Raw genomic sequence first — 23,965 nt, 5'->3', positions numbered from 1 at the left:
TTTGAATCCCCTTAAAAAGGAAGATCTTAAATATAAAAATGAGGTTTGGGATCCGCTCTAACTTTTAAAAATCATTTTGAAGACTCGAAAACACTTTAAAGAGTGTTTGGAGTAAAGCTGATTTAATGAAGTAAATCAGTCCCCAGTATATTTAGAAAATGTCTGAATATTATTATTTAAATAATATTCCCATAAAGAATAATCTTTATAAAAATAATTGAAGTAGAAGTATTAAAACTTATACTTGAAACGAGTATTAAATAACCAAAGATATACTTATACGAAAGTACTATCTTTATTTGAATAATCGAAAATAAGTTTGATTATTGACACCTTATTCTTTAATAAAATAAAGAATATATTGCAGTAATAAGCGGAGTCATAATACCTCGAATGAATATTATAAATAACATTCATAAAATAAAGGAGTCATACATCCTCAAATGAATATCCAAGTAATATCCAATAATAATATAAAAGAGTCATAAGCCCTCGAATAATATTCGAAATAATATTCAATAAATAATATAAAGAGTCATAAGCCCTCGAATGAATATTCAAATAATATTCATTTAATAAAATAAAGAAGTCATAAGCCCTCGAATGAATATTCATAATAATATTCATTAAATAAAATAAAGGAGTCATAAGTCCTCGAATGAATATTCAAAATAATATTAATTTAATAAAATAAAGTTATCGAATAAACCTTATTCGATTAATAGTTTTGAAAACTATAACCATATATATATAAGTATATATATATATATATATATATACATATATACAAAATCTACTCGGGATCCTCGACTCCCGGTTTAGAAAATATTTCCACCTTTTGGGTCCCTATACTAAGGGTATATGCCAGTTACCACTATCCTCTAGCATAGGTATTATCAACTGAATCAACAGATATATATAGCAAGAATACGAAACAGGCATGCATATATACCATATAACATGCTACAATATATCGCAAGAATTTGCTATAACAAATATGCATTTAACGCAAGATCATGCATATACACAAATACATGACAACAACAGTTATAACGGGTAGAAAACTTGCCTGAGCGACTTGGGGTGATAAAAGGCTCGGGACGAGTTTGGTAACCTATAAACAACAAGTAAGTTGGAATTAAACCAAAGTCACTTGTAAATCTATACTTTAACTAACTTAGACTCTAACGCTTATTTTGCGCTTACTGATTCTCTTAAGTCACTCGAGTACCCTCGGCTCCACCATTTTTAATAATTTAACCTTTACGAGTTTTAAGGCGATTCCTTCGCGAGTGTCTTACCAACTGCCTAACACACTTACCATAAATGTTTCATACATTAATTAACCCTTTTTGGTCTTTAACCTATGTTTCAAAGTAAGGCGAGGGGAAAAGTTTCATTCGCGAAATGCCGTTACTTGAAACGGTCGTTTCTCCTAAACCGTGCATCGGAATCGAACGAACTACATATCAAAACGAAGCTTGTAACACGAACTATCTAAAAATGGCAATGGTCATAATCTAGCAGGGGGTTCTCGGGTCCTAATGTTATGCACAAAAACAGTCTAAAGAAAATCGGACGTTACGACGGCTATGTTTACGCGATTTCCCAATTTAAAACCATTCAAAACCAACCCAATTCAACCTCAAATGAAACATACAACCAACATCCATCCTTATCACCTCATATCAGCCCCAACCAATTCAATTTTAACATTCATACTTATGCCTAAGCTTGAATTTAACTATACTACAATCTTTTAACCAAAACAACAACATTTACCATTCCATTTCAATACCATTTCAATCCCAAACTCTAAATCACAAACATTAAGCTACAATATCACCCTACTAATCAAAATCATCTTATAATACATAGGAATCTAGGGTTTGGAGATGGTATACCTTCCTTGAAGTGGTGGGAGGAGCTAGGAAGCCTTAAGAAGCTTTGGGAAGTCTTAGGAATGCTTGGATCTTCAAGGAAATCATGAAAAATTTCAAGTTAAAAACTTGAAAACACTATTCATTGTCTTCTTCTTTGATTAAATGAAGAAGATTGAGAAGGAATTGATGGCTTAAACTCATGATATAGCCCTAACTAAGCATAAAGATGATTAGGGAATTATCTTACCAATTTAGGAGGCTTGGATCTTTGATTTTGAATTTCCTTGCCTTTAAAATGTCAAAAAGCTGAGAGCATGAAGAACAATGCCTTGGTTTCTTTTTTGATTTTGATGAAAAATGATTTGCTTGGCTTGGTTGGTTTGATTTTGTGTTTGTTTTAGTAAATTACCTAGTTGCCCTTGATTTTGTGTGGTTAAAAAGCCACCACATCTCCTTCCTTCCCATGTCATGCCCATGTCATGTGGTGATGTCATCTTTCCCTCCTTGTCCTGTTCTCATTGGTTGGGTGACATCACTCTCTCTAATCCCTTTGATTAACTTCCTAATTGTTTGCCTAATGACCGCTGATCTGTTATACGGTTCGCTTAACTTTCGTTCTCGTTTATCGTTTGAAGGATCATACCCGGGATCTTATTACTTAGGTTCCCTTAACCCTTCTCAATACATTATATTCCTTTTTATGATCCTCTATTATAATCCTTTAATTTAAATCCTTTTTATCCTGTTACCTTATACTCAATTCTCTTCGTATATAGTGGATTTCCGGGAAAAACAAAGTGTTCGGAATTGGATTCTGGCGATCTTTACATACACTCATATACCATATAGAGTACTAATAAAATCTCAGAATATCCATAATAGAACCCCTACATAGTGTGGCATGAAAAGTTTTCTCATTCAGCTAAAACACTATTCACAAGGGTTACAAAAAGTTGAAAATTTTGGGGGTTATTACAGGCATGGTTGGTTCACTTCTATATTTAACTGTTAGTAGACCTGATATAATGTTTTCTACATGTCTCTGTGCTAGATTTCAAGCTGACCCTAAAGAATCTCACTTAGTTGCTATTAAAAGAATTTTCAGATATCTCAAAGGGACTCCAAATCTAGGAATTTGGTACCCTAAAGAGTCTGGTTTTGATCTAATTGGCTACTCAGATGCAGATTATGCAGGTTGCAAAATAGACAGGAAAAGTATAGCTGGCACCTGTCAATTTCTAGGGAATAAGCTTGTGTCATGGTTCAGTAAGAAGCAAAATTATGTTTCTACATCAACAGCTGAAGCTGAGTACATTGCTTCTGGTAGTTGTTGTGCACAAATACTATGGATGAGGAATCAATTATTTGACTATGGGCTAAATGTTGATAAAATTCCAATATTCTATGACAACACAAGTGCCATTGCCATTACTGAAAATCCAGTGCAGCACTCAAGAACCAAGCACATTGACATCAAGTACCACTTCTAAGGGAACATGTGATGAATGGTACAGTGGAACTTTATTTTGTTCCAAGTGAAAAATAGATTGCAGACATATTTACCAAGCCACATGATGAATCAACATTCACAAGATTAGTAAGTGAGCTAGGTATGCTTAATTATTCATAAATTCATGTCCTTATTGTAATTTGTTTTGAAGCCTGAAATGAATTTGTTGCAAGAACAAAGTTGGCTTTAAGTAAAGTCTATTCTATCAATGGATATTCCCTATCCGTTGAAAGCCAAAATTGTTCTATCAACGGATGTTCATTATCCGTTGAAAGACAAATACATTTCTGGTAATTTTATCCTTCAACGGATAAAACTATGTTAATCTTCAACGGATAAATGTTTACCTCATCCGTTGAAGTGTCACATCAGTCATTTTAAGTAAGTCACAACCGTTGATTCTTTTTACTTAACTGTTGATACATATATCTATACATAGTTGTATGTATGTGTACTAAAGGCAGTTTTTAGAATACATACAGTTTGCCTTTATTCTCAAACGGCTGTAATTTACTTAAAAATATTGTTTAATTATTTTCTGTATGTTTTAGTTTGAGAAATTATAAAAGCTCCTTTGAATTCTTATTTTCACTTTACGCTTTCTTGCAAATTTTCAAAAGCTTTTACTCTCTTTCTCTCCCAAAACTCTCAATCCTTCTCTGCAACCTCTACCCACTATAATGGCACCAGTAGTAAAGATAATGTCCCAATCTGGATTTGTCTATGGAAAAACAATTTCGTAGCTTTGGTGGAAAAGAACGAAGCCCACTCAGATTATCACAAGATGATGGACTTCAACAAAAACTGCAAACTAAGCTATGCAATACTGGAAGCCCCAACGATTTACTGTGAGGTAATTGAGGAAATTTGGACAACTGCAGAGTTCAACCCCACTGATATGACCATCACTTTCTCTCTCAAAGGTAAAGATTACTGTATTAACTGTGATGATATACAGTCATGTTTTAAGCTACCCGAAAACAATGCCATGACACCACACACTGATAATGATGTATCTAGCATGTTAGATTCCATAGGCTATTCCTTTGATTCTGCTAGTTTAGGAAGTATTAGGAGAAAAGGCCTTAGGAAAGAATGGAGTTTTCTTGGTGATGCCTTTATCAAGGTTTTCTCTGGGAAAATTAGTAAGTTTGATGCAATAACTTCATCTCTTGTTAATATGCTCTATATGCTAGTTTCTGATAGGTACTTTAATTTTAGCAATTATGTTATGCTAGAATTGGATACTAGGTTAGGTAACAAGGCTAATAGACCTCAAAACATCTACTATGCTAGATTCTTTATGTTATTGGCTAACCATGTTGCTGAAGGTTTGGTCATAACCAATGAGAGTAATAAACTCAAATGTTGGGCAAAAGAGAAGAGGGTCCTTGCAAACCTTTTGAGAATTAACCTCAACAATCAGGTGCCATTGGTATACTTACCAATCATGAATGCACCTCAGGTAAGTGAGGTAAATACTTCTTCAACTCTTACTACCTCCAACCCCATCATTTCTTTGCCTTCAAGTGTGGCCATGGAATCTGTGTCTTTATCCCAACAGATTCCTACCAAGGCCACCAAACCTAAAGTTTCAAAACCAAAGTCAAAGAAAGCCACCTCTGTTGTTTCTCAAAAGACAACAGTTGTAACAACTACCATAAACCCTGAGGGGAGTGAACAGGGTGTGAGTGGTGAGGGAAGGGGTGAACATCAAGAAAACCCCTAGGATAAGGTAGGAGGTGAGTGATACCCCAGCTAGCCAAGCCACAGTTTCTCAAAAGACTGTGGTGGTTGAAAAGGATTCAAACTCATCCCTAGTTGCATCCTCCCAAAAGGGTGCAACTATTGAAAATAGTCCCCAACCAGGGACACAGAACAAAAGAGGGAGGGACACTGAAGCCACACACTCACCTGTAAAAGCCTTTACAAGAAGAAAAAGGGTCAAAACCCTAGTTTCCACACAGGGTGCACACACTGCACAGATACATCCACCTGTATATATGCCTTCTCAAATTCAGCTTGATGTGACTCCAATAAATGTGGAGTCACAGCCCCATTCTCTCAAAATTGACACACCTCAATCACCAAACTCTCCATCACCATCTCCGGATGTGGACATGATATTCACATCAATTCCTGATTCTCCCTCTTTACAACTCAGGGAGGAGCCCCACTCAAATACCGGTGATCATCATCTTTTAGATGATTTGTTGGATCATCAGCCAATTCTTTCAGACTTAGTTGAAGAACCTGTGTCACCTAAATTAAAATCAATCCACACAGATTCAATAATTATGTCACTTTCAATTTCTACTTCTTTTCCTTCTTCAACGGATATCTCTCATCCGTTGACAAGTGGTTGTTCTTCAACGGATAAGCTTAACAGCAGTTATCCGTTGATACCATCAGTTTCCACTTCAATGGATACTCCTTATCCGTTAATAGCCTCTACATAAACAACTGAATCAATTCCAAGTGTAGAAGACATGGTTACTGTACAATCACTTCTAGGATTGAGGTAAGGGAGTGAAAATTTGAGTGAGAGGCTCGGTTGCTCCCAGGAAAAAGGAGAGCTTGGGAGTCTAAATATGCATGCTAGTTCTTCCAGCATGGCAAAAGAAAGTGAGAGGAGTGTCACCTTAGTAGGTGAAGGTGAGGGTGTGAGGAGTGTGAGCCAGGGGGAGCCCCTGATGCAAGAAAAGAGAGAAATTGAGAGAAAAGCAGGTACAGAAGGTATAAGGGTGAATCCAGCCATTGCTCATGAGTCAATGATTGTGGATGATGCTGAAAAGGAAAGACAATTTCAGCAGCATTACAAAGCTGTAATTGATAACATTTCCTTGGATGCTGACACTTTTACTCATCCTGTGTCAGCCTATCAACTGTTGGCTGCTCAGGGCAATGAGGAGGCAGAGAACACTTTAAATCTAGTACATACTTCAGAATCTCTACAAATGGATAAAATTGCTGTCAACTTGATGCCTTCTACAGCTGGTGAGCCATCTGAAAAATTTAGAGTAAATTCTAATGATGATGACTCTGTTTCATTTGATGGAAGCATGAACTTAGGGGGAGATGAAGGCCCAAGTTCTATTCCAGATTTACCTGAATGGGCATTGACAAAGGAGTCTACACCAGGACAATTCAATATATCCTTAGTCAAACAAATCATGTCTATACAAAAGGCCATTCAGAACACCTCACATGCTGGTACCAAGGCTATTCTTCAAGCCCACCTAGATTCTCTACATCTCATGAAGCTACAGTAATTAAGACAGAATCTGAGTGTGGATGAACTCAAAAAAGATATAGCTGACTTGAAGTCCTACAATTCTGAGAAGCTGGACTCAATCATGCCCTATGGTACCATACATGACTTGTTACTGAGACTGAGAAGAGAATCAGATACTGAAAAGAAGCTGGCCAAATTGGAGGACAGAGTTCAGGTTATTGAAAACTATGTGGTCACCATTCTTTAAAATTAACAGTCTCAGACCAGTCTTCTAATGCAACTGGCTAAAGCACAAGGGTTGACCCCTCTCCTTGATGATAACAAAAAGGGGGAGAATAAAGTGGAAGGGGGAGGGGAGCCATCTACAAATATTCAAATATCCAAAGTGCTAGTTCCTGCCATCACTACTTCTCCAACACTTCAAATCAAAGGAAAGCTTGATGGAATTGATCTAATCCATCTAGCAGCAGCTGGGATGAAGGTGAAAGAGCAAAGGAGAAAAATTGATGAAAGGATGCAACAAGTGTTTGGCTCTTCAACTACAAAATCCTTACATGTGAAATATAGCACAAAAGTTGAGCCAATCACAATGGAGCACAAGCCAGTAAGGAGGATAAGGTTGGAGAAACTTCTTTCAGGAACCTGAAGCCCATGGTACTCAAGCCATCTACTAGATTCAACAAGGACTCTACAAAGAACCCTCTAAGCTTTGCTCAACTAAAAGAAGTGGAATTTCCTCTTCCAAAGCCTGATGAAGACAAAGTTTTGGGTGGTAACATCATAAAGCACAAAGAGACCAAGGATTTAGTGGAAAGAATGAACATGGCTATCATCTATAGAGAGGGAAAGAGCATCTGTGTGATGCAAGGACATCCCAAATTCTCAATAGCCAAGAGGGAAGAAACCATGAGGTTAAAGGAAGAAGCTAATAAGCTGAAGGCTGACAAAAGAGCACAAGCAAAGCTTGAAAAATAGCTAAAGTCAAGTCAGACTGAATAAAAGAAGAAGATAGAAGACAGGAGTGAAGAAGACAAAATTTAAAGCAGAAATGTGGATATGGGGAATGTGGCTGATGAGAGTGTGGAGGAAAGAAGGGAGGAAAGAAAGGAATGGCAGAAAGGGAACAGAAAGAAGGCCAATGCAAAAAGGAAGAGTGGAGACGACACTGTGGAAACCCAATCAAAATCTAAACCACTACCTTCCATTCCTGAACCTTTTGTTGTTGATCCCAGTATAAATGTCCATGGTGAACCAATCATCCCTAAAGATGAACCTATTGATTGGGACACCATCAACTTGCCTACCTTCCTAACTACCTCTCCACCACCAAAGAAACTGAAAAGAAAATCCAAATCAACACCTCCCCTAACCTCAAGTAAATTCACTCAGAAACATAAACCTAAGCCTAAGCCACAAGCCTCAAAGGATGATTATGTTCACATTTGTGACATAAAGGAGTATACAGATATTGAACTCTATCTGGATGAGCTAGAGGAAGTAAGGGGAATATGTGCCTACAAACAGCTACCAGAAAGGCTAGTGTTCAAGTATAAAGGAAGTGAGGAAAGGACTTGGCCTCTTCAAAGAATTCTGAATGAGGGCTATTCTACCTTGGTTAGAGTCTACTCTGCTATCAAAAGGGATTCTGGCTTTACCAGGACTGCCAAAACTGAGATTCTCAACAGGATTGCCAGCATAAGGAAAACTTGGTGGGGGTCTAATAAAATTATGTATCATGAAATAATAAAATTATGTTATAAATATCCTAGATTTTTTTAGATTATTTCAAAAAACGCGTACCCTGGATGATTTTTGATTCATACACATGATGATTTTTATTCATAAACTCATGGTCTCAGTACACCATGAGTTTATGATAAGTTTATAAATCAAAAACCGTCTCGGATATACATTTTTCAAGTTATCTAATAGTAGTATTACTAAAACGAGTATTATTTAATAAAAAAATATAATTTTATTATTAAGAAAAATGTTTCTACGAATTTTAAAAAATACTTTTATAAGGATATAAATGTGAACATAATAAGTCTACTTCCGAAATAGCCTATGTTAGGAATATGTGTATTAGTTTGATGATAAGTTAAGCAAAACACTTAAGTAGAAATCTAGTGTTTGTAGCCTCAACGGATAAGACCATTCTGGCTATCCGTTGATGGAGTAACTTTACTTAGAAATAAGTTTAGTATTGTAGCACATTTCAGTTTCTGTATTTAAGTTATAATTCTTAGAAGTTGTGGGAAATTATAAGTCATGTTGACTACTAGTGGATATGCAAATAGGAGGGCTAATTGTAAATATTTCATGCCTTGTAATTTTGTATAAATGAAGTAGTATCAACTGATAGATTAAAGGCCTTCAACGAATGAGAAACAAAGTTTCAACGAATGTCTCCAAAGCTTCAACGGATAACATCCATCAACGGATGAGTGCATCAACGGGTAAAGCTTCAACTGATAAAGCATCAACGGATAAAGCCATCAACGGATGAAAGTTTCAACGGATGCTCAGTTCAATAGGAGTTGACAGTGACAATTCATAAGCTGACAGAGGCACATGGGTTGACAGAGACAATTGGAATGTGGTAGCCTCTTGGAGGAATCAAGAAAATGCAGCATTTCCATTCTGGTGCAAACAAGGAAGTATTTAAAGATTCACAGATTATCCTAGATTGCATTGGATAGAGAAATGAAGAAGAAACATGTGAAGAACTATTTTAAATATTGTATTTTATTTTTGTCTTCACTTGTAAACTTGGTGATATATAAACCAAGTTGCAGCTAGTAATTAGATAATGAATTTTCCAGAGCTATTTAGAAAAATATAGAGAGAAAATCATCTGGTTTGTACTAGGACGTAGTTGTGATCAGTTCTTTGAATCACATATTTTCTGAAATACACATCTCTGGTGGAACAACAAATCCACCAGAAAAGTTTTTGAAGCTTTTGTGTTCTTTACATTTGTGTCTTGAATATATATCTATCTGCACCTGCTCAAAGCAATTCACACACAATTGTTCATCAAAACACTTAGCCTTTGAAACTGCTCAAAACTTGAAAAAGTTTTGAGATTTACATTCAACCCCCACCCCCTTCTGTAAATCTCATTATTAGTTCCTTGGGAATAACAAATTCGGTAAAAAAATTACAGTAATTATTTTCTCAAAATTTCTTATTCTTGAAATTTTTTTCTGGCATTTTTAAAAAATAATTTTTTTTCTCTTTTAATTATTTAATTTCCCTTTTGTAATGAATTCATTGTGGAAGGTCTCCTGTTTTTCCCTACTATTTAAGGGCACAAAGGTAATTTCATACTTCCGCAATGAATCATTGCGGAAGGGTTTAATCCTAATAATTCTTTTTTAACTTTAACGGCTTTGATTTGTTGGCTCACAAACCTCCTCCAACCAATCTTGGTTGGGGAAGGGCACCCATATTAAAAATATAAATTATATTCTTTATATATAATAATATATATAATAAGCGTAAATAATTTTTTATCCAAAACTTTGATCATATACCGTCAAATAATCTCAATCGTTGATCTGATTAATTAAAATATACGATTAAGATTATATCTTATTAGAATAAATGTATTCTTAATACAATCATAAATAAAAAAATAATTACATTGTTCTAATACTATTTAAACACCAGTTGTAATATAATGTACAAATACAATTCTAAATAGAATATTATTAGAGATTTAACCAATCATAAATATTAAAAGATTACATTCATACCACCAAAATTTGATATTATGATACAATAATTGATTTTCTTCAAAAAAATAGTTGATAAAATATGATGAAATATTGTATTGTATTTAGCTAGAATTTGAATTCTCATCCGTAAATTTTATAATCTAAATTAAAATACAAATAGAAATCTCCGCAAAATTACTAATTTACATATGAAAAATCATTGAATATAAAAAATAAATTATATTTAACAATTTAGTGGTTATCACTAAATTATACATAAATAATTAGTAAATTACCGGAAATCACTAAACTACGTAATATTGATGAGCAAATGACTGGTGCCACCGTTATAAATATATAAAATTGATTTTTATAATCACTAATTATCCATATATCAATCACGGATTTGTTATTTGTATTTTAACATTGGTTTTGATCACTAGCCTATATACATCTTTGTTATAACAAAATATAAAAAATGAAAATAATATTGTAATAACGTTATGTTTATATTGAAAATTTTTAAAAATAAATTTTAAACATTTAAAAATAAAAAGGGTAAAATTTAAAAACGGTGTGAAAGAACCTGAATGCCGTTTTTGTAAACGGAACCTCGCACATACACGTGAAGTCAGCGAAAACCACAAGTCGTAACGACCTGAGTTTTTAACAATACCAACAAAGAAAAAGGAAACCAAGTACATATAAATGGAAAGCCTACTTTACTAGTCTAGTCTTCCCCAATATTCTCATTCTGCATTTCAATTTTGTCTTGATCATATATCCAAATATAAAAAAATCGATGCAGTATCTTCAGATCAGTATCTCAGCAACCCAGGTAACAAATTCTTCACATATAGTTTCATCAGTTATTGCATTTTAACTTATTATTTTTACTTGAATTTTTCTTTATTTCACATATTTCTTTGGCTATTTGCGCTGTTTTAATCTATTTATGCAACCTATGTGTTTGTTTTTATGTTGATGAGATGGAGTTATCAAGATATTATAGGTGGGTTTATTTTTGGTTGAGGAAAATTAATATTCAGGTGCAACTAAGTTGACTATATTTGTAGGCAAACTTGGGATATAGCACATGAGAATGATTTTGTATAAGTCTGATAATGATTTTGTTGAGATGAATTTGAATTGTTATTAGTGAGATATCTTTAAAATGTGGTTTGGTTATCAATCATGTTGTGTACTTGAGATATTGGATTTAGTTATGAGGGCTCGAAGAATGTTGACATTGGTTGCATTTTGTAAGAAAATGCTTTACACATGTCGTGATGTTATAATTTGTTGTGAATACAAGGTTTAGGAGGGTATCAACTTAAGGACCCTCTGAGCTTCTATGAATTATGCCAACACTTCCAGAATCTTGAGGTGCGTTAGTGGAGGGATTATTGGATCAAATCATCTTTAACATTTAAATAACCATAAACCTGGAATTCCATCTATACTTTCCTGGAAGATACTTGTACATAATTGTGGAGATGTATGGATGAATTTATTGAAATATTTTATTAAATATTATTTGTTTGCAGGGTTTATGAAATTTGGGGCCAATTTATGGATGAGATGAAGGCAAGACACTGTCTAATACTGGTGTGTTAATTAAAGTATTTCTTTGTGGAGTCTGAAGAGGGTAGATAAGCGCACCTGATAAAATGGGGTACGCTTTAAGTAGAATGGAGATGGAATCAGAATATTACAATAGTGACACATCCGATTCTGGTACAGATATAAATTCTTCTCCCAGAAAACCTGCACATAGTTTAGATCATGAAGTTGCTCAACTCACAAAGCTTGGGTCAGCACCTCATGAAAAGTTGAGTCACATTTTTCCAGGAAAGCGTGAATTTTCAGTTAATACTGTTAAGATGCTTGCTGGTCGAGAATGTAATTTATCAGGAAGAGGAAGATTTTCATCAGCAGATTGTTGTCATGTTCTTAATAAATATTTACCAGCTTATAGTCCATCTGTTATAGATGAAATGACCACCCGGGCTTATGTCTCACAATTTTCTGCTGATGGTTCCCTTTGTGTAGTTGCATTTCAGGTAGAAACATCATTCCATTCTCCTTGCTGAGTTCTTATAATATTATATTAAGATATTAAAAAAAAATTCACCCTTGATTATTTATTAAAATTCTAGCCGGGCTCTGTTTTCGCGAAGTCAGTAATTTTTATGATTTAAATTCCAATCATATCTAATTTAGATAATCAATATTTCCAATCACATGTGATGCTCTTTTGTAAATTTCATCCAATATTGTTCTTGTTCTTTGATTAACAGGGAAGCCACATTAGAATCTATGACGTAGACAGAGAGTGGAAAGTTCACAAGAACATCATAGCGCAAAGCTTGAGATGGACAGTTACTGATACATCTTTTTCACCAGATCGACAAAATCTTGTGAGCTTTTGCTGCCTTCCGTATTTATGTTTATATACAATTGATGCTAGGCTCTTGATTATATAAATATATACAATATCCTTTGCACAATCTTTAACCTGCAATCAAACTTATGCTTTTGGAGGTGGTTGTTACTTAAAAGCATGTCCACACTCCACAAGATTTTGTTATTGTATTTTCTGGACTTCTTGATCTCACCCACTTTGTCCTTTCTGACGACTGTTTATAAGATCTTGTGCTAAGCGAATTTCTGAGCATTTTACATCTTTAGTGTAGTTCTGATGTTGGAAAATATATTTTAGCAACCATCTTATTAAACCTGCCTGGCGTTCTTTCGTAAATTACAACTTTGTTGGATTGATCTCATATTTAAACAAAACATGAAATTTTAACATAACTTTTGAGGAATCTTATTTAGTTCACTGTTCATATTTCTGTTACAGGTTTATGCCACTATGTCTCCCGTAGTTCATATTGTTAATATAGCATCTGGTGCAAGGGATTCTCAGGCAAATATTACGGTATGTGCCGCAAATATTATATATTTTATAAAAAATTAATTGAGTAATTATGTTCTTCCACTTTATGCACTTACTCCAGCTTGTACCTCTCAAAATATATGTTTCCTCTTGCCTTAGTTCCCGCTACTTGGTGTCATCTTCTGAGGTCTCCCCTTCCAACAACATAATTGATAACAGTATTGAGGATATCTTGACACGCTTCTTTCACTTGTGTTGATTTTCACTGACTCACAAATTGAAAAATGCTTACAAAATAAACACACAGGGTAAACACCATTGTTTATTTATCTTTCAGTTCATAACTGTATTTACAAACTCATACATCGATCTCAATGAGTACGATCTTATGTATATATAGCTAGCTATCCGGTGGAACTATTTAGTAGGAATTGTAACTAACTCTTAATCTATCTTGTAACTAACTTTCAGTCTGTTATATTGAAATAGCTGATGTGGAGGGCCAGCTGTCATCTAGCTGGAATGAGTAGAGTTAACAACTTGCTATGTGATAGTGTAGTATTTGTAATATTACACCTTCTCCGGCAGCTTACGTCAAATTTCACTGTGTATATTTATAATGCTTAATTATCAGTTACTCAGTAATGGTCATATTTATAAATAATAAAATGCGTGTGTGTCCTGATTATAGTGTGGCTTGTTGCGGATTATAGAGGTGGCCGTTTGATGGAGATTATGAGAGTTCCGTTACATTCTCTGTCTTATCTTATCATGTTCAAATTATTAGGAACTAGCAAGTAATATTTGTTTGTTGTCCCCGCTACATGAATTTTTGATACTTTTTTTTCTAATGATTTTTCCTACCTTATGAATAGAGTCATAATTGAGATACTGAATTCGTAACTTATTTTATTGGGACGACTTTGTAACAGGCTTAGCCTTGACGTGGCTAATTTCTTAGTTTATTATTTAGAATCTTAGATGCATTCATATCTGGCCTATATAATATTTCAGGAAATCCATGATGGTCTCGAATTTTCTAGGGAGGATGATGGTGGATACTCTTTTGGAATATTTTCGGTAAAATTTTCAATAGACGGGCGAGAACTTGTTGCTGGAAGCAGTGATGACGCAATTTATGTTTATGATCTTGCAGCAAATAAGCTTTCGCTTCGAATTGATGCACACACAGTAAGGATACCAAGTTTGTTTGCATATCTTATGTTTTACTAGTAGAGTACTTCAGTTAATTTACTATTATTTTATGAAAGAAATAAGTTTCTTTAGGAAGCTAGCACGACCTGAAAGAGATGTTACCATAAAGATTTTGATCTTAGCCATTTTATTGCTTCTTGCTTTTGAATTAAAGACCGCAACGTTGCAGAGAACAAACTTGGTTTTAGGAAATTTACTTCTTGAGTAATTTGTTACTAGATTTATGTATAGAGAAAAAAAACAGGTGCTCTCGGGGGACCGGTGTGTGTGTGTGTGTCTACATGTTCTTGGGAAAAATATAAGCTAGCTTTAAAGCTTGTATATGTTCATCAAGTGATTTTATCTTTAGGGAACGGAAAGAATAAGGATGTGTTCGCATAAAAATAGATACATCATGTTAGAAAACTTCATATTTATTCTCTTCAGAATTGGCTTGTGAACGCAGACCTGCTTTTTAAAAAATAAATAAATAATAAATTCAGGATCGGATGAGGCAAGAGATCCTTTGGAAAACAGTAAATTAGATTTACTTGCATTTCATCCAGTAGACAAGTCACAATCTTGCATAGATGTTGCCAGTTTACTTGTTTAGCATGTTAGGACAAATTCACCGGTAACATTAGATGACAATGCACTTGCTCGAACCTATAAAAATACATATTTACTTGGTGCAGGCCGATGTTAACACTGTATCTTTTGCCGATGAAAGCGGGAACCTTATATATTCGGGGAGTGATGACAATCTTTGCAAGGTAAAAAGATTCTTTTTACTTGATTATCTGTTGTATAAACTTGAGACAGTTGGTACAAGTAGTTGTCATTCAGGATTCCAGGGTCGTAGTTTGAATTTGTACGGCGAAACTTTCCCGAGGCAGTTGAGTTCTAATGAGTACTAAATAATATTAGCCCGATTTGTTCTTTTCTTACAAGGGGATGCAATTGCAACCTAAATTGCTTCTGTAAACAGGTTTGGGACAGGCGCTGTTTCAAACCAAAAGGAAAGCCAGCTGGGATCCTTATGGGACATTTAGAAGGTGTTACGTATCTTGATAGCCGGGGAGATGGGCGATATTTAATTTCAAATGGTAAAGATCAGACCATCAAACTTTGGGATATACGGAAAATGTCTTCTAATATTAAATGGTATGTCAATTTCAAGTTCCAGAAAGTTGATGTGATCCTTTTTCTCAGTATTGTGCACAAGTTGCAGAAATGGAAAGTGGTATCAGTATGTTCCCAGTTCCCATGTTGATTCTTGCTTGATATACTTAATTGAAAAATACTACATTTACATGCCTTAGTGTTACTAGTAATTAGGCTACTCCATCTCCCAGAGGATGCATTAAGGTTCAATATTTCTGTCCTTTCAGATAGTATCTAAAGTTTAATAATCTTCAATGTGTCATAATTACAAATTTAGCCCTTAATTTTAAAGGTCAGGATATTGATTCACTTATGTGAATGTGTTTCTCGCTATTTAAGATGTCAGCATCCGAAAATTAAGGTTTTTTGATAAAAGATTGAATCATAAATTCATTTGAAAAAACATGAACAAACTCTGCAAATCACCAAACACAAAGCAACTACAAAATGAATCTTGCTTGGTACAGGACCTTTTCCTAATAGGATTAGAAAATATTTGGTACAGCCCTATAAACAACTAAGCAGGCATATTTTAAAACCTTGAACCATGTAAAAGGCACATCTTGAGGTTAATTGACTAATTGTAATACCATGATCTTATTAAGTTCCGGAATGGTAATAAAAGTTGCAAGTTAGTGACTAACAAGGCTATTCAGTAAAATGACCAGGTAATACAATTCAAAAACTTCTGTTTAAACCCTGTTATATTGATGATCAGGGTGATTTGCTCTTACTAGATGCTTTTAATTTGATAAACAAGTTAAACCATTGGCTCTTAGCAAACCAAACACACCCAATGTATGGGGTCTGGGAGACGTAAGATGTATGCAGACTTTCCTCTACTCTTAGAGAGTAGAGAGGCGGTTTCCACAGAGACACCCTGCTTGAATATTGGTTCGATAGTTTCCTGTAATAAACTAGCAAACAATTTAAACCCCATTGTCCAGTACCAAGGTGATTGGTTCTTCAATAGTTGCCTATAATTTTAAATTTTGTATTGGTGGGGTTTGATGCAAGTATAATGGCAATTGTTCTTTTTTTTATTTATTGCAAGTTCTTATATTGTTTTTAGGTCTGTCATTCCCTGGAGGGCTAAAGGGGCATATAAAGTGAATTTTTTATTAGTATATATTTCTTTTTGCTAGATATCTCGGTAAGATATTATTTTGTTGAAGCCTTGAAGTTTTTGTGCTTAGTTATAGATTAAGAAGAATATTTCCAGTTGATCATATGAAGAAGTTTAAGTGTCTTTGATGTTACGAATCATATTTAGAATGATTAGCATTAGTGGCTTAATAAAGTTTTACTGATAATCTCTTTCATCTTTGTGACAGCAAACCTATCTTTAGGAAATACGAGTGGGATTACAGATGGATGGACTACCCGCCACAGGCAAGAGAAATAAAACACCCATATGATCAGTCAGTGGCAACATACAAAGGCCATTCAGTTTTGCGTACACTCATTCGTTGCTATTTCTCACCAGCTCATAGGTACTCCTAACTTTCACTTGAACTCTTTAGTTTGTTTCAGAGTTGCATATCAAAAGTAGTATATTTGTCAAAAACTATATTAAAATGAAATAAAATTCCTCGGCAGTTTAAAGATGGTCTTTAATAAAAATCATTCCTATTGCCAGCTTTTTTTTATGACAAGCTTAATCAAGTAGTATATGCTAGTGGGATCGCCTAACAAACAACTTTATGTAAGAATATTATCAATGGGCGAGGTATATATATTTCAACAGGATGATGCCATATTCTCTATTTGTGAAAATAAAAGCTAAAATGCACAGCTATCTTTATTGTTAGTATCTTTTATTCTTGCAAGAATTGAGACCTTCATACATTAACGTTCTTCTAATAAATCTTTGCAGTACTGGCCAGAAGTACATCTACACAGGATCACATGATTCTTGCATTTATATCTATGATGTGGTATGCATCAAGATCAGCATTACTTGTTTAATTTATCCGGATTTGGTATCACCTACTCTACTATTGCATTTTTTGCCGCTTTGTGTTGTTACTTCCTAGGCCCAAATGATACCTATTGCATTAGAATTATAGAACATTTCTTTTTCCTATTCATGAATCATCATACAAGAAAGCTCTTTTCGCCCTGGAGAAAGAAAAAGAAAAAACTCTGGACCTCCATGAACATTCACACACACACACACACACACACACACACATAGTATGCTACTTGAACCTGCACAGGGCATCAAGTGATCAACAAGTCTTATTTCTAGTAAATTTTTAAGAATCTTTCCTTTTATCTTCCTTTCTGTTCTTCAATGGTTTCCCAATGGCAATGTTTCCATGTAGGTGAGTGGAACTCAAGTTGCAAAACTCAAGCACCATAAATCAACTGTGAGAGATTGTAGTTGGCACCCTGAATATCCGATGCTTGTGAGTTCTGCATGGGACGGGGATGTTGTCAAGTGGGAGTTCCCTGGGGATGAAAAAACATCAGCCCCTTCAAACGCGAGAAGGAACCGAAGGATGTGATCATTAAAAACCTTGACGGCATCTTTTAAATTTTAAGTGTGGATGTGATTATATTCTTCTGCCGAGGAAAAACAGAAGTAATAGGAGTATTATGTATATTATACATCTCACTAGTCATTAGTAGATAAAAATAAGCCCAAATTCGTCTGCGTGCGATGTGCAGTATTATATGTAATGCCTGGTATAACAGTGAATACTTACAATGATTTTTTGGTCTTTTTACATTATACAATTTACAAAGACACCTCTCAAATCTGAAAGAGTGCAAGAATTGATGCATTTTTTGATGAGCAACTTTGTCAACACATACTTCATCATGTTCTAACGCCTAGGGGCTAGGGGGTCAGGATGAGATAAATTCAGGCCTATTACAATTAAATTCAGTATCACTGCACAAGTTTTAAGTCGACGTGAACTGTGTGTTATTATGAGAAATAAGAATAATATTGCGTGTATCAGATCTTCCCCGCATTCGCGATGCAACTTAGATCGATGACAAAACTTCTGCTTTAAATTTCAGTGATATATTTATCAACTATAACTTTGGAAGCAGCATCCTGCAGCTCCAAGAGGAATAACGTGCTTCGGCTAATTTGCAATTACTAAAAATGTTCAGAAAAACTCCTTAAGCTATAATTTCTCACAACAATAAAATAAATAGATAACTCCTAAATTATATTTCTAATTTACTCCTTTATTCCATACAATGCACTGCCCCGTTGGCCTAGTCTTCTGCTTCCCAGCTTTTAAAGGGCGAGGTGTCTGAACCGGAAGCACCATGCAGTTATATTGCAAACACAACGAACTATCAACCGGAAGCTCAACCGTCGGATTATTGTCAATCCCGGTTAAGTAATTATGTTGTAGGGACAAAATTTGCATGGTAGCATCTAATAATCTGTTCACAAGTGTACTCGGTACTTGCCCCATGAACCGATTGTTGTTCAAGAGTTTGAACCGTTGCGAATAAGGGTGACATTTGACCCGATAGTCGGTTAAAAGTTAAAACTAGGATCCACTGTTAAAATTTGGACCTGATCATTGGGTTGAACCGACCCGGTAAATAAATTTCGTTGCAAGTATAAATTCGAGATTGGAAATGTGAATAAACAATTAGGAATATTTTCCGTAAACTGGTTTTCACTAGGGTCTAAATAATTTAACCCGATCATCATACATAAAACTCGATCAATTGGACCACTTAACCGGTTCTTTGACAACGAGAGATATTAAAGAGAGGGAGAAAAAAATCCAACCCGGTCGGTCCGGATAATTCATTATTTTTCAAATCAAGTCGGGCTAGCACATGTGACCCGAACCTAGTATTGGCTATGGGCCAATAAGACCCACTGAACGAAAGCACATCTGACAAATATGCTACGGGGCCGAATGTCCACCAGATCCATGAATCGAAGGCCCACGGAGTGCTACAGGCTAAGACCCATCTCTCCTCCTAACCGTTGGAAACAGATGAGGCATAACGCCTCCTTTTCACTCCTCCATTAACAATGAGTAACGGAAGAACATTAATGACAGAACTGGGTATAAAACCCCTTGGAAAGTAAGAAATAAAAGAATATTCTCATTCTCTCGAACACACTAATTTTCTTGTATTTCTTCACCCACTTTACAACCAGATTCATATTCTCACACCGGAGGTGAATCAGGGGAAGAATCCCTCGCATTCTCTTCTCTTTCAGGTCACAGCCGAAGGCAGTTTCACGAAGGCCGAAGCCTGTTCATCCATCCGAAGGAATCTGGGCGTAACATTTGACGCCGTCTGTGGGAAATACGAGAATCACGGGATGAGATATCGAGACAATGACAAACATAGTTCATGAGCACTCACCACCACCAGGGTTCCCTCCACACGATGCGGGGCATACGTCATCCCTGGTGGACGCCGGTGGGGTCATCAAGTTAACCCCCGAGGAAGAAGCCTTGCTCCTGAAGATCTGAGCGGAAAAGCTAGCTGCGGAGAAGGGAAAGCCCAAAGATGACCAAGCAGAGAAGGAGGCGGAGGCTTGCGCGAAGCGAAGAGAGGCAGATGCGTTACGGCTGAAAGCCTTAAAGCTCCAGAGAGAAGAAATTGAGCTACAAGAAAAAGCATTGCGTGAGGCACCGCAATCCGATGAGCCAGAAAGAACGAATAAGCACATGAAGGACCGTAGGGTGCATGACGAAGAAGATGAGTCTGACTCTGATTCGCATCCCCGAAGGAAGAGGACGAAGCAACCCTTTTCATCTGATTCGGACGAAGAACCCGACGAGTCCCGAATCAGGCTCACACGCCTAAAAAAGGCCATGTTCGGTGATATAAGGGTCGAACGAGAGTTGATCGTGACGGAAAAAATTGAACAGTATCGACCCCCTCCCGGAGAGGAAAGGCAGTTCCCAAAGATGAGTGAGTTTAATGGGAAGGGAGACCCCGAGGACCATTGCTAAAAGTACGAGTTGCTGATGATTGGAATGGGGCATAATGATATCATGCTCTGCAACATATTCAAGACCTATCTGAAGGGATCATCATCAATGTGGTACAAATCCCTCAAATCCAGGTCCATCGGGTCATATGAACAGCTGAAAAGAAAGTTCCTGAAGTACTACTCGCACTTATGTCGGAAGACGAAGGACACTGAAGCCCTGGTCCACTGTAGACAGAGGGCGAATGAAGAGTTGGGGGATTATTTGGCTCGGTGTAAGGAGGAAGCTGGAATGGTCACTAACTTGGACAAGGTCAAAGCAATGGGATTCTTAACGGCGGGGCTAGACCTCTACAAAGGTAAAAAGCATCGCTCCTCTCTTTACGATTCCCCCCAAGTCCCTAAATGATATATATGTGAGGGGCGAGAACATTCGCCGAAAAATGGAAAGCATTGGGGAATATAAAGACTCTCGAAGGGAGGACCGATCGAAGCGAGCAGATAGATATGAAAGCTCAAGATCTGGTTCTGACCGGAGGGATGGTAGGAAAGAAGGAAGAAATGAGACAGATAGTGGGGTCGAACGACGTCGAGATAGAGATTCGGCCGTATTCACCCCTCTGAATGGGCCAATCTCCATGATTCTCCATGAAATCAAGGGAAATCCTGGGTTCGTTCGGCCTGCCAAGATGAAGCTCCCAAATCATAAGAGGAACCCCGACAAATACTGCAATTATCACAGTGACAAAGTGTTAGGTCACACACACTGTAGAAGGGGGTTGAATACAGTGTTTATCACAATCAAATCGAATATAAGAACACAAGTAACAGAAAACAGATTTTATTCAACACAATAAATTCTGTTACAATATGGAACTGTCCTATCTCAGTGATGAACAAATTATCACGAGAGCTGATAGGGTTACTATGAATAATAACTTCGATTATGATAACACATATAGTGTAAACCCTATGTCTGTGTTTATATACTACACAGTTACAAGATAATCTCTAGTTGATATTGAATATGATTCTGTATCCTAAAATATATCAATTAGATATCTTCTTTTCCAAGTCTTCTGTTTTCCATAGAAATCTTCTCCATGCATATCTCTTCTTTATTTAGTCTTGATCTTCTTTCCTTTCAATCAGCCTTTCCTTAACTGTTCGTCCTCCCGCACTTAAGTTCTGATATTCATCTTCTGATAATTATCTCCTGATAATTTAAGTACTGATATCCTTAAGTTCTGACTTCCGGTAAGTGCTGATTTCAGTAAGTACTGATATTTCCTGTTTGTTAAGATCTGAAAACTAAACATGAAGCACATTAGACATGACATCTTATATATATCTAACAATCTCCCCCAACTTGTAAATTAGCATAATATACAAGTTCAATATATATTTGATGATGTCAAAAACATTAAGTACAAATGCACATGAGAATTTGACTAAGAAACTACAACTTACAGTACTTGTAGCTTTTACCATCCTTAAAGTCTGATATCAGCTTTAGCCTGTATGTTCTTCAGAATTTAGCAGTTGCAGTCCCTGACTTGGCTTCATTATGTGATCTCTTTAATATCAGGAGTTGTCCTGAGATAATTCTTCAAAAGACATCTCTCAGAATATGCAAGTTCATTCAACATCCTCCTTTTGGCTTCTTTTAGCTCAACTGTATCTTCACTTATCTGAAAGATAGCAGCTCTGAGATCATTGATCTTTGCCTTTCTTATATCCTCATTAAGTATGATATAATAGGCTTTATCTGATTCTATGTTGAATTCAACAGCCCTATAACCCAGAAAGGTAGTAACAATCTTTGCAGTGTTAGGCTTCATTTTAACAATTTTTCCATCATGAGCTCTGTACTTAGGATAGTATAAGCTGTCAGACTTTATCCTGTAAAGTTTCTTCTGTCTCTCAATATTAGACCTTAAGAATTTGGTAGCATCATCTGTAGACTTGCTCTTTACTTGAAGCAAATATAGCACATGTTCCAATTCTTCATAGTACTTCAAGTTAAAAGCATCCTGCCTAATCTGGAATACCCTCCCATCTGTCATGAAATATAACATAACCTGTTCTTTCAGTGCAGAGTGGTAAACCATCTGTACAGACTCCAATTGATCCAATTTTTCAGGAGTTGTGCCTATTCCTGGTTCAGACAGAGATGTAGGATCTAGAGTTGTGTTGCTTACTCTTCTTTCATCAGCATTTCCCAAACCAGTTTTATCTCTTGCCTCCTTTCCTAGAAGCAATCTACTCTGAAAACCTCTTGATGTACTCTTCAGAGTTTGAGCAGATTATTTAGCTTGGGTGAATCCTGGTAGAGTAGTTGAAGGTTTAACATGAGCAATGTCAGAGGTTGCTTGCTTCCTTGTAGCATCTGAATTTACTAACTCCTGACTTTGAACAACTTGAGCTCTGTTAGAGGTTGTTTGAGAATCATTCTTTTTCTTCAAAATCATAGCAGTATCTTCATCAGCATCTATTTGTTCATCCATAGTTGGCATGTAAACACTTACAGGTTCATCAACTTTACCTCTGCCCTTAAACTTTGGATCATACTCCACTTTTGATTTGGCTTTAGATGCCTCATCACTTGTTCTTTCTTTAATCACAATGCCTTTAGCCTGTGGAGGTCTCTTTGCTGTTGCAGAAGCTTTAGACTTAGATTGTGACTTATCAATTGCAGCTTTCAGTCTAGCTTCTTCTTCTTCCAGTATTTCAAGATCCATCCCTGGATTTTCTTTAAGAAGCAGCTTCTTTGATATCTCTTCATCAAGATCTTCAGGATTGACTAGAACTTGTTTACCTGAGCTTGATTTCTTTCCAGCATCAGAACTTAGCCTTTGACTTGTAGTTCTGTCTTTCTGTAATGAAGAGCCTTTGCTTTTTCTTTGACCTCCACCCTTTTCAGAGTTTCCCTGATCTTCATTTTCATCATCTTTTTCTTTCTGTGATTTAGTAGACTTGCATTTGGACTTAATTACTTTCTCCCCCTTTTTGGCATCATCAGGAAGAAGCAGGGAGACAAGCAATTCCACAAAATTTTGAAGTTCATTAAGCTGAACTTGTTGAGCAGCTTGATTTTGTAAAAGATCAGAAATTTGAGCTTGCTTCTTTTCTTGAGACTTTTCAATATTTGCTAAACGGTCAAAGTTAGGCTTGAAAAACTTCTGCTTCTCTACTTTAATCTTCTCCGCATCCTCTTGCAATTTATTTCGAATTTTGTCTAGCTGGTCGTGAGTTGCTGAGTGTTGACCTTGAAGGTGCCTTGTACTCAGTGTTGTAACTCTAAGATGTGTCTTGAAATAATCATTGGCAAACATCTCACCAGCCTTTGTTAGATGTTCAGAAAGAACAGCTGCATTAGGGACAAATTCAACATTATTCCAGTCTTTGATCCAATCTTGCCCTCT

General features: G+C 35.9%; 1 protein-coding gene and 1 pseudogene across 3 annotated transcripts; one reads left to right on the top strand and one right to left on the bottom strand.

Annotated features, from left to right (window-relative positions):
- The first annotated feature begins 11,022 nt into the window (after positions 1-11,022).
- Positions 11,023-18,323, top strand: LOC141708558 (LEC14B protein-like). 3 transcript variants are annotated; one of them, XM_074512238.1, is made up of 11 exons: positions 11,023-11,188; positions 11,666-11,736; positions 11,898-12,413; positions 12,651-12,770; positions 13,214-13,291; positions 14,264-14,440; positions 15,139-15,216; positions 15,432-15,607; positions 16,942-17,100; positions 17,484-17,544; positions 17,935-18,323. In XM_074512238.1, the coding sequence occupies exons 3-11, from the start codon at positions 12,021-12,023 to the stop codon at positions 18,115-18,117; spliced, it is 1,425 nt and encodes a 474-aa protein (XP_074368339.1). In that variant the 5' UTR covers positions 11,023-11,188; positions 11,666-11,736; positions 11,898-12,020; the 3' UTR covers positions 18,118-18,323. The 3 variants fall into 3 exon arrangements, with proteins under 3 accessions (XP_074368339.1, XP_074368338.1, XP_074368340.1); XM_074512237.1 differs by lacking the exon at positions 11,666-11,736; XM_074512239.1 differs by lacking the exon at positions 11,666-11,736 and having other exon boundaries at positions 11,023-11,218.
- A 475-nt stretch (positions 18,324-18,798) lies between these two features.
- LOC141701512 (systemin receptor SR160-like) overlaps positions 18,799-23,965 on the bottom strand; it is a 37,957-nt pseudogene continuing 32,790 nt past the window's right edge.

The sequence above is a fragment of the Apium graveolens genome, chromosome 2 (assembly GCF_009905375.1).
Source record: "Apium graveolens cultivar Ventura chromosome 2, ASM990537v1, whole genome shotgun sequence".
NCBI lineage: Eukaryota > Viridiplantae > Streptophyta > Magnoliopsida > Apiales > Apiaceae > Apium > Apium graveolens.
This window is presented reverse-complemented; position numbering and strand designations above follow the sequence as displayed.

Bases quoted from the DNA above. Each gene is read 5' to 3' on its own strand.
- LOC141708558 (XM_074512237.1), top strand. From the start codon at position 12,021: ATGGGGTACGCTTTAAGTAGAATGGAGATGGAATCAGAATATTACAAT. The intron at 13,292-14,263 runs GTATGTGCCGCA...ATAATATTTCAG, and splicing joins ATTCTCAGGCAAATATTACG to GAAATCCATGATGGTCTCGA. The intron at 15,217-15,431 runs GTAAAAAGATTC...TTCTGTAAACAG, and splicing joins GTGATGACAATCTTTGCAAG to GTTTGGGACAGGCGCTGTTT.